Source organism: Haematobia irritans, chromosome 2, assembly GCF_050003625.1.
Source record: "Haematobia irritans isolate KBUSLIRL chromosome 2, ASM5000362v1, whole genome shotgun sequence".
NCBI classification, from domain to species: domain Eukaryota; kingdom Metazoa; phylum Arthropoda; class Insecta; order Diptera; family Muscidae; genus Haematobia; species Haematobia irritans.
In genome coordinates, this window is record NC_134398.1 from 60,259,763 (window position 1) to 60,271,931 (window position 12,169).

General features: G+C 31.9%; 1 protein-coding gene across 1 annotated transcript; it reads left to right on the forward strand.

Annotated features, from left to right (window-relative positions):
- The first annotated feature begins 215 nt into the window (after positions 1-215).
- On the forward strand, positions 216-1,094 carry LOC142224636 (uncharacterized). Its single transcript, XM_075294417.1, has 3 exons — positions 216-378; positions 446-712; positions 773-1,094. The coding sequence occupies exons 1-3, from the start codon at positions 313-315 to the stop codon at positions 995-997; spliced, it is 558 nt and encodes a 185-aa protein (XP_075150532.1). The 5' UTR covers positions 216-312; the 3' UTR covers positions 998-1,094.
- The last annotated feature ends 11,075 nt before the right edge of the window (positions 1,095-12,169 follow it).

The following is a 12,169-nucleotide window of genomic DNA, read 5'->3' on the forward strand; positions in this document are numbered from 1 at the left end:
GCCTCAAGATTTGTTTACAGCAATGCAAATAATGGAATTGACCTTCAAGTGAGATAAAGCTGCTGTCACTATTCCAATACAATGCTTGGGAGAAATTAGGAACAAATCTTTAGATGAATTGATGGGAGCGAACTATACGAGTAGACACAATCAGTCATATATGAATGTACAATAAGTAGGCCTGACTATGCTAAGATGGCATGTGATTGCTCTTTAATTGAATGACTACACAACGAAAGTGACTAGTATAAGTATAGAGGTCTTATAGTGAAGACTAAATTCTAAAACGGATTTAAAACTAGCAAATTCAGTATGATCGAAATAACATTGAGGCAATTGACGGTAGTTTGTGTTATATTGATTTTTTGTTTTCTACAAGTGAGTTGAATATAAAAAAAATCGAAAATTAAAACTCAATTTAATTTAATATTAATTTTGAATTTAGTCAAGCGAATGTGGTGTCATAACAACACCTGTTGTCAGTGATGATAGCAAAGCCGATTTTGAACGTGAGGCTCATCTTGAGACTGAAGAATTTTTGAATAACATATTCACTGCTCAGATTGATTTCTTCAATAAACTAAAGAAATCCTTGCAACCCGATACCAAGAGATATAAAGATTTTGAAGTTTTCGTGAATCGATTGGAATTGGCCAAACAAGAAAAGGATTTGGAGAAAAAGGATGTTATGTATTGGGAAACTTTTCAACAGGTATTTTTTACACAATCTAAAGTTTTGAATAATACCAATGACCCCCTATATATATTTTAGTTTAATAAATCCCCATTACTTTTAAATGAGCCTTCGGAAACGGGCATGAGTGATGATGATTATCAAAAGGCTTTGACCGATAATGGGTTTAAGGAACTTTTAAAAAATTTCTTTGCTGATGTGGCTGTATACTTTTGGAAAATGGCTAAAGCTAGTGGCAAAGTTGTGGAGACAGCTATGGATGAGTATATAGAAGAAATGAAAAAATCGAAAAGTCTGATGTAGGCTGAAAAGTGAAATAGTATTGAATTTAGTTGTACATACTAGACTTAAGTTATTTTTTTGAAAATATAAATTAAAAGCAAAAATCTATTTAAGAAAACTTTTGAATACTGTTTGAAAAGTGAAGCCGATGCAACAAAAGCAACTGAATATTTTTCAGAAAATTTCAAAAACTTTATTGTAATCAGAATCAAAATGTCGTATTTTCGACATTTTCTAATTGTTAAAAATCGATTTTTCGTCTTTTTGTAATTTGACCTTAGAAAAGTTAAAGCACGATAATGTGGATAATGTGGAGCCCGATATATTTTCAGGCTCAGTTAGACAATTCAGTCCATTGTGGTAAGGGTTGTAGCTAGCTAGAACCAACAAGGCGCCTCTTAAATTTTTTCAACATTTTTAGAAATTTAACTTTTTAAACATTTTAACGAGCACACATTCACCTTTCTGGTGAATTTTCAACATACTTAAAATTTCTTATATTAATCATTTTTTTTTTTCATTATTTCTCCTTAATAAAAATATATTTTTTTTATATTTTTAATTTACTGCCTTTAGGAGGTCCTCCTGCATTTTTAGGATTTTTATCAAATGTCCTTTCATTTCCAGTTAGACCTTTTCATTAAAGTTCGATTGGTCGATCGTTTTAGATCTTTTAGATTTTCGATTTTCGTATCCCTAAATTGGCGTGATGGATCATTTGGTTGAAATCTAAACGATCCAAAACTTTCACCGAACCAAAAAATTTCTTTTCTGGGAAACGAAATTTTAGACCAACGAAGATTCCATTTGTTGTTAAAGTTGGCTAAACAAAATTCGTTGAGAACAGACGTAGGGCTCTAAATCCATTTTAAATCCATTCTATTTTTGTGTATGTTACTTAAATGAACTAAAAAAGAGAAAAATTATGTAAAACTAAAGCATAATGGTTCAGGATTTCGATAAATTGTTAAACTTTGCCACAAATTCTCCAATCTGGCTTAAGACATTTTTGCAATTTTGAACTCCAATTTTTTCCCTCAAAGTACGAAAATTTCTTTAATAAGTGAAAAAAAATACTTATGTCTAATAAACTTTCTTGAATCTTTCGAAAAGTATTTAATTAGTTTTGTGATATCTACTACAGTTAAGTTAAAATTTTCCACAATTCATTTGTTTTGTTTTGTTGTTGTTGTTTTTCTTTTTTTTTTTCGTTAATCATTGTTGTTATTTTTGATTTCAGCTTAAAACCATACATTGACTAAACTACAAGTGTAGCTTAACAGAGGAAAAGAATGTTTGTCAAATTTATTTGGGCAAAGCCCTATAGACTGCAAGATGGTTGGAATTACCACATTCCTCATCAGCATCCTCTACTTGCAGCAAAACTATCATCCAATTATCAGAATAAATTCAGGCAGTTCACTAAACACAAAAGTTAATCACACTTGAACCTTCCGAAAAAGGGTTTACACGATAGCCGGTTTATGCCGAAATAAATTCGTACAAACATATCTCTTTTCCTTTGCCACCGTCAAATCATCGATTTGAGTACAGTTGGCTGTGTTTATTTTACGTTTTGTTTTGGTATTGTTGGTTTTTATACCCTTCACCACTACTGTGGTACAGGGTATAATAAGTTTGTGCATTTGTATGTAACGCCAAGAAGGAGAGATCATAGACCAACCTTTTAGTATACGGATCGGCTTAGAATTAAATTCTGAGTCGATTTAGCAATGTCTGTCTGTCTGTCTGTTGATGTATTTTTGTGTGCAAAGTACAGCTCGCAGTTTTAGTACGATTGTCCTAAAATTTGGTATAAGGTCCTGTTTCAGCTCAAAGACGATCCCTATTGATTTTGGAAAAAATCGGTTCAGATTTCGATATAGCTGCCATATATATTTTTTACCGATCTGGTCATAATTGGCGTGTATATCAACCGATCTTCCTCAAATTCCGTACATCCAAATATTTTATGAGTCTCGAAAAAATATCAGCAAAATATCAGCCAAATCGGTTCAGATTTAGATATAGGGAGTAGAATTAGCATTGTAACTATGCGTGCCAAATTTAGTTGAAATCGGTTCAGATTTGGATATATCTCCCATATATAGCTTTCGCCCGATTTACCACAGAGGCCAATTTTTAACTCCGATTTAGTTGAAATTTTGCACAGGGAGTAGAATTAGGATTGTAGCTATGCGTGCCAAATTTGGTTGACATCGGTTCAGATTTAGATATAGCTCCCATATATATGTTTTTTGATTTCGACAAAAATGGTCAAAATACCAACATTTTCCGTGTTAAATCGCCACTGCTTAGTCGAAAAGTTGTAAAAATGACACTAATTTTCCTAAACTTCTAATACGTATATATCAAGCGATCAATCATAAATAAACTTTAGCGAAGTTTCCTTAAAATTGCTTCAGATTAAAATTGTTCCCATATTAATACCCTGCGCCACACTGTGGAACAGGGTATTATAAGTTAGTGCATATGTTTGTAACACCCAGAAGGAGACGAGATAGACACATGGTGTCTTTGGCAATAATGCTCAGGGTGGGTCCCTGAGTCGATATAACCATGTCCGTCTGTCCGTCCGTCCGTCTGTCTGTGAACACATTTTTGTGATCAAAGTCTAGGTCCCAATTTAAGTCCAATCGCCTTCACATTTGCAACATGGCCCTAATTTGGGTCAGAATAGAACCCTATTGATTTTGGAAAAAATCGGTTCAGATTTAGATATAGCTCCCATATATATCTTTCGCCCGATATGCACTAATATGGACCCACCAGCCAGAGTTTTATACCGATTTACTTGAAATTTTGTACAAACATAACACTTAGTCGTATAGTCAAGTGTGCAAAATTTGATTGAAATCGGTTCAGATTTAGATATAGCTCCCATATATATCTGTCGCCCGATATGGACTTATATGGCCCCAGAAGCCAGATTTTTGGACGAATTTGGTTGAAATTTTGCACTAGGAGTACAATTAGTAGTATAGTCAAGTGTGCAAAATTTTATTGAAATCGGTTCAGATTTAGATATAGCTCCCATATATATCTTTCGCCCGATATAGACTAATATGGTCCTCAAAGCAAGAGTTTTGGCCCAATTTGGTTGAAATTTTGCACAAGGAGTAGATTTAGCATTGTTGCTATGTGTGCCAAATTTGGTTGAAATCGATTCAGATTTAGATATAGCTCCCATATATATCTTTCGCCCGATATGCACTTATATGGACCCAGAAGCCAGAGTTTTATCCCGATTAGCTTGAAATTTTGCACAAGGAGTACAATTGGTAGTATAGTCATGTGTGCTAAATTTGATTGAAATCGGTTCAGATTTAGATATAGCTCCCATATATATGTTTTTCTGATTTCGACAAAAATGGTCAAAATACCAACATTTTCCTTGTTAAATCGCAACTGCTTAGTCGAAAAGTTGTAAAAATTGCTCTAATTTTCCTATACTTCTAATACATATATATCGAGCGATAAATCATAAATAATCTTTAGCGAAGTTTCCTTAAAATTGCTTCAAATTTAAATGTTTCCCATATTTTTTTACTAAAATTGTGTTCCACCCTAGTGCATTAGCGAACTTAAATTTTGGGTCTATAGATTTTGTAAAAGTCTATAAAATCCTGTCCAAATCGAGTGATATTTAATTGTATGTATTTGGGACAAACCTTTATATATAGCACCAAACACATTTGACGGATGTGATATGGTGTCGAAAATGTAGATCTACAAAGTGGTGCAGGGTATAATATAGTCGGCCCCGCCCGACTTTAGACTTTCCTTTCTTGTTTTTTACTAAAATTGTGTTCCACCCTAGTGCATTAGCCAACTTAAATTTTGTGTCTATAGATTTTGTAAAAGTCTATCAAATCCTGTCAAAATCGAGTGATATTTAATTGTATGTATTTGGGACAAACCTTTATATATATAACCCTCAACACATTTGACGGATGTGATATGGTATCGAAAATTTAGATCTACAAAGTGGTGCAGGGTATAATATAGTCGGCCCCGCCCGACTTTAGACTTTCCTAACTTGTTTTTCTTTAATCATTGTTGTTGTTTTTGATTTCACCTTAAAACCATGCATTGACTAAACTACAAGTGTAGCTTAACCAACAGAGGAAAATTAATTAATATTTTTCAATATTTTTTGAGTGTACTCTCGACCTTGCGGTATTCACAGGATCTTTTCTAATTAAAACTTTATTGATTATTCACCGAAAAAAATTTCACGAAAATATTTCCAATTAAAGTCTTAATACAGTTTTAAAAAATTTTCAATTAAAAACAAACATGCCAAAAGTGGTCCATATCGGTCCATAATCATATATAGCCCCCATATAAACCGATCCCGAGATTTGGTTTTGGAGCCTTTTGGAGGAGCAAATTTCATCCGAGTCAGTTGAAATTTGGTACATTGTGCTAGTATATGGCCGCTAACAACCATGCCTAACTAGGTCCATATCGGTCTATAGTTATATATAGCCCTCAGATAAATCGATCCCCAATCACACAAAAATTGGTCCATATCAAGTTCATAATTGTATATAGCCCCCACATAAGCGACCCCCATATTTCAATTGGTAATTATTTGTAGACTACATACTACATATACATAACTTTTTTGTCTAATATACACTAAAAAAAACAGTGAACCAACCAGGAAGAAAACTTTCGGTTAATTTTAGAAACTTTTGAATATTTGTAGAAAATTTTAACTAAACAGTATTACAAACGTTGGCATCACGGCGATGTCATAAAAATAAGTAAATATTTTTCGACAAATACAAGAAAATTTATTAGACATAACTAAGTTTTTTCACTTGTTAAAGAAAATTTTGTAGTTTGAAGAAAAAACTTGGAGTTCAAAATTGCAAGAATGTCTTTAGTGACATACGAAGTTCACGATGGACGCATTTTTGATAAAATTTACAAATTGAAAGAAATTCTGAACTATTTTGTGGAAGACACGAATTTAGTTAATCTTTATGCTCCATTTGAGTATATTTTTTTCCCCGGGTTTAGTTAATTTAACTAACGTACACAAAAAAGTATTAGAGTAAAGAAAACTTTCACCAAACATAATATTTCTATGAACTAAAATAGAGTTAAATTGGCTTTAGTGAAATAGAGAGTTCACTTTTTTTTGAGTGTATACCACGTATGGAAACGTGGTATATAGAAAACGATGTTAAAAAGTTTTAAGATACCACAACCCAAGTAATTCGATTGTGCACCCAGAGAAGGAACAAACATGTTTTAAGAGCAAAATGTTATTTTTTGGTGGTGACCATGACATAACATAGTTTTCGCAACCATGTTATTTTCTCGGAAATCATGTATCTGATTTCGGCAAGCAGGTTATATTTAACGAGAAAGTAACATTTTAGTGACAAACATGTTACATGGTCACCATACAAAAATAACATTTTGCTCTTAAAACATGTTTGAGGTGATCATATTCCTTCTCTGCGTGTGGATGACATTCCTTCGTAGAAGTTTCTACGCAATCCATGGTGGAGGGAACATAAGATTCGGCCTGGCCGAACTTACGGCCGTATATACTTGTTAAATTATAACATTGGAGAAATATAAGTAGGCAGTTAGGTACGTAATGAAAAATAGAAAAAAAAATATTACATATTATATCTCTAGGTAATATAAAAGGTGTGTATCAAGGGATAAAAAAAATATCTTTTCCAGAGAAGGTGACTTATATTAATTAATCCACCAATGTTTGTTGGTGTCTGCATTTAACATTTTACTTTTGTTAATAGTATATATACTCATGATATATCTTAAATTGTTTCTATCTTGATTAAAAAGTAAATTTTAACAATTAATTTATAATTGCAAAAAGTTTAACTTCAATCAACTTTTTAATTGGAAATAGTTTTTTCTGCTAAGAGGGTCAATTGAGAAAATGATTTAAATTGTTTACGTTTTTAATTAATGTACTGCTTATTCAAACTAACATTTTAATCTCTCAGTGGTCCAGTGTCACTTTCAATAAAAGGTGACTCACTTTATTTATAAAGGAAAAATTAAATGTTTTTTTAATGGGGTTATAGATTCGCTTATTTTTAATTAGTGCTAAATAATCCCAACAATCATTTTATCTCCATTTCATCGAATATCAGTCCTTGAAATTAACAGTTAATGGAAAACTTGGTTTACCTACTACAGGATATATTCTTTGCATATTTTTGGCGTCACAATAGTTCGCCTGATGACGCTATGGTTTCTTGACACAAGAAAGTAAAAAAGTATGAAATTTAGTGGAAAAAAAGTGTTGACACATTCAAAAGAATTCAAATGTATGCAAAAATAATGGATTTCTTTTTACTACACAGATTTATAGTTTTTTCACATGCATATATGAAAAGCACATCCTTGCCCTTGTATAAACCGCGAATTATTTCATTTCATATATTTCACTTTTGTCTCCTTAAATACATTTATTTGGACCTCTCATCCTTCTTAATGCACTACTAATGGCTTTAGACATTTTTACACAAAGCCAAATATGCTCATAAATTTGTGTACATTTTATAGCCTTTTTATCAAATTTTCAATGTACCATAAATTTAGAAAGGTATACTCATTCTTTGTACGAAATAAATTGTCAAAAAACGAAATGGAAAAGTATTTTATGGCTCCATAGTCACTGACAACACAAATGGAAAAATCCAGCCAAGGCCAAGGATACAGGATGCTGGCGGTAAAAGTAGATAGTTTTTACATTGAAAAAAAAAATTGGAGTTTGTTTTGATGAACATCACCTAAATCTCATACTGTGTGAGTAGATTAAACGGATGGCGAATGATCGACGAATGAACTGTATTGGTTGCAAAAACTCCATGAAAATATACACGCTCACAAAAAATCGCTTCTGTAACATATACTCCCAAACATATTTTGCTTCAAGCATATATATATTTTTGGGTATTGCCCAAACATTTATATGTTTGATCTCTTCCAATATATAATATGTTTGAAAGCATATTGGTCTAAACAATATATGTTTGGGTAGTCTAAGTTCCAAACATTTTGTATTTTTGCATCCAAATTCAATAATGTTGTCTTCCAAAAAACAATATGTTATTATGTGACCATATAATATGTTTGGAAGCATTTTGCACCCAAAAATATTATATGCTTAAAAAAAATTCTCCCAAACAATATTGTGCTCAAAATTTTATTTATTTATTTATATATTTACAATCATAATGAATTATGAAAAAAACAGGTAATATAGGTGCTAACAACATAGGTTTTCGACCTGAATGCTCAAAATTTTGTTCCTGCCCAATTGTATATTCCCCCACATCTTTCTCACTTCCACGAGATTTTTTAGTTCTTAGCACCTTTTTCTGTAATACAAACATTGTAGAAGAAATTATTCAATTGTATGATTTTTTTTATTTTAATTTTATTTTAATTTAATTTACGGGGATTCGAACAGCGGACCACACAGTTTGTAAGGATCAAAGAAGTAGCTGATCAATTGCCCAAGGAAAAATAAAATGTTAATTTTGTAATAACAAGCAACAACCACCAACTTAATTCAATATCGCTCCCTGTTAAATAGCGCTCCAAGCTACTAAACACATATATGTTTATAGGCTATTTCTAAATTAATATATGTTTGCATCCAAGCATATTATATTTAAAAACATTTTATGTCCCAAACATAATATGTTCTAACATATTAACATATATGTCCCAAACATGTTATGCCAGTTTATGAACATTATATGCTTGCACTCAAAAATATTGTGTTTAAAAATTTGTGTTCCAAACATATAATGTTTATAGCCAAACATATGAAAAACAGTCTTTTTCATCCGTGTAGGTTCATCTAAAATAAATGCGTATGCTAGATATTTTAATATTCTGAAGACGTCGTCCTGATGTCTGTATTAGTATCTCGCTTCTTTAAAGGCGAGTTTGAAAAAAAAAACAGTTGTTACTATTGGGAGTAATGTATTATATACCGATATATATCACTCATATCTCCACTCATTAACAAAATCCAATTCTATTTTTATGCTCATACTTATGATTGCAGTTCTGTATTTATTTTTTTACCCCAACGCTTCTGGGTACATAGTATATAGTTACCCTGAGACCTTCGGGCTTAGAATTCCCTTAATGAGACCTCCGGGCAAACTGAGGTCTTTGGGTCTACAGTTCACCTTCGAAACCTTCGAGCCAACAGTTCGAACGTATAATAATCGAAACCGAGTCGAACTTATTACCGACTAGAAGATGCAGACGAACTTCTCTACAGAGAACTTCTATACATTGAAGCTCACTCTATAATGAACAAATTTTGAAAACACTGCGTTTTCCATCCCATTTTTTTGTATTTTGATATAATTTCTATATAATGAACTAATTTTCTGATCCCGTCAAGATTCATTATATTCATTATATATTCGACTGTACTACTACAACAGAGACCACTACCCCATCTCATCTAACTACCGAGTCCGAAGCTAATACGGACGCCAAATCTGAGTCCAATCTTCTGCCATGAACTAGCGCCGAGACAACAACAACAACCAAAAGGAGCTTCGAGAAATCTTCTGAAAACTGAAAAGCTTATGAACTCCCGATCATCGCGGCTGAGTGAATATACCAGTTCCCAATCACCTAAGCACCAACGATCTCAATAGATTCCGATCATCTACACACTAAAATTCTCTCCACCACTGCCGGATATTTTCTAATCGACGTACCGGATTACCGAAATTCTAATCGACGTAGCGGATTTGCTATCGACGAGACGATACTACCGAAACCTAAACTATTGCCAAGACCTTAGCAGAGTCCAATCTTCGACTTTGAACTAACCCCGAGGCTGAAACAACAACTAATTATGTTAAAGCTTCAGCAAGACTTGCAAATCGAACCGCCCATAAACTCCCGATCACCACGTCTCAGCGAATATACTTGTTCCTGATCAACGATCTCACCTAAAATTATCTTCAAAACTGCCGATCACCTTCAGACAGAAATTTTCATCAACTATCGCCGTAGCGATGTTCTGAAAGACCGAAGATCACTACCATATCCCAGCCTACTACTTCCGAGGAGAAATCACCGCCGAAAAAGTTTTTAGTCATTCTGTCGACCCTTTGTATACAAGACGGCCATGTTAACTATTGCAATACGATGTCTCCCATCCTTCCTCCATCAGATTCGCTCCATTTTAAAGATATTGCGATATTTCATTAGAGAGATATAAACACTTAAACTCTCATTCGGAAAGGCTTAGTGTGTCCTGGAAACAACTGAACTTAACTCAGCCGACAAGAAATTTATGTAACAGTCCCCCTAGAACCCAAACAACAAGGATATTAAATTTTACCCTATTAACACACAAGAAAAATTTGTTGTCTTCCATCACGAAATTAATTGATAAAATTAATTTTTAATTGAAATGTCTTTAATCACAGAAATTATAGTACCAATTAAAAAGTTAATTGAAAATCAATTAAAAAATTATTGATCCAATTAAAAAAATTGTTGAATCAACTAAATTTTTAATTGAATATTTTTTAAAAATCAATTAAGACTTTAATTGGAAAAAATTTTTTTCTGTGAAGATAGCTTCACTAAAAATCTTTTAAATGAAAAACACCATCTATATATCAAAATCAATATTTTTTGTTAAGTGTATCAGTTGAGAAAACACGGCGAAACCCCAGAAGGATCTAAGCATGAAAATATATTCCTAACCACAGGCTTCTGGTTTGCCTGTTTTGTTACTCAAATGTATAAAATACAACTTTTATGCTTTCAATTCATTGAAATATGTTTTTGAAGTATTCTATGGTTATATGTATGTATGTGTATCGAAGTATTTAGTATTTGGGATATGAAAAAGCCAGCCGTATACGAATATACAAACCCACATACACCTGCATATGGCCATTCAAAGCAATTAATGTAATTGAAGAATGAATCTATATAAAAATAGGATGGTGAAAACCAGAATACGAGAACAAGTGATGAATTCTACCTTGGCAAAAAATATAATAAAAGTAAAACCATAGTTATACTGATGCATTTATATTGATGCAGCTAAATGAACAGCTAAACAAAAAAGAGTTCATTGGGCAAGCAATCTGGAACTTTATGTTGAAAGGTACTAATTGAAAATAAGCAATTTAGTTTTTTTTTTTTTTTGGAGTTTGTGCAACGAAACGTGCAAATAATATAAATTGTTCAGTTTAATTTAGTGGAAAAATTAAATAAGTTTTGGAAAAAAAAAAATTAGCTTTATTTGCTAGTAACATAGCCTAGAAAAATGGTATCGATTAAAGGTATGAACATATGTGCAATCAAAAAATAAGTTTCATTGGATCCAAAGATTTTGTCTATCAGAGGATTTCGTATTGATTCTGAGCCATAATAACTTGAATTGAATCTTCATAGGCTAAAGATTTAGTTGAAAGATTTTAAGTTTTTTTTTTTGTTTTAATTAAAAAAGTTATTTATTTTCTTATAATATTAAGGACAAATTTCCCTAAAATAAATAAATAATAGAAACTTCATAATCTTTGCTTTAAAAATTTTATTCTTTAAATTTAGACGAATCATTGAAATGTGCGTCTCTTTGTTAAAGTTGTATAACTTTAAAGCAACGAAATGTAAAGAAAAACATATTTAAAACAATTAAATTAATTTAACACAGTTCCCAGCAAAAAATAATTTTAAAATTGGAAGCACTAGAATTGTAGTGTCCATAGGCACTACTATTCTGCGCATAATTTTCAGCGATGAATTTAATAGTTTTTTGATTGAGCGTCCACAAAAGTATGGAGGTGCTGAAATGAGCCCAACTAAGTTGCACTAGAGTAAGCGGGTGCTTCATCCTTCGCTTACCAAGTAGCACTTCTGTAAGTAAGAATTGCTGGTGTTTTTTATTACAACTTTGTACGAAATAAGTACACACAAAAAAAATTTTTCTGGTTCAATCACGAAATTAATTGATCCAATTAATTTTTTAATTGAAATGTCTTCAATCACAGAAATGATAGTATCAATTAAAAAATTAATTGAAGGTCAATTAAAAACTTAGTTGATCCAATTAAAAAATTAATTGATACTATTAATTTTTGTAATTGATTTTTGTTTCAATTAAAAATTTTGTTG

Coding starts and splice junctions, on each gene's coding strand:
- LOC142224636 (XM_075294417.1), top strand. CDS start 313: ATGATCGAAATAACATTGAGGCAATTGACGGTAGTTTGTGTTATATTG. Junction 379..445: donor TGATTTTTTGTTTTCTACAA/GTGAGTTGAATA, acceptor TTTTGAATTTAG/TCAAGCGAATGTGGTGTCAT. Junction 713..772: donor ATTGGGAAACTTTTCAACAG/GTATTTTTTACA, acceptor TATATATTTTAG/TTTAATAAATCCCCATTACT.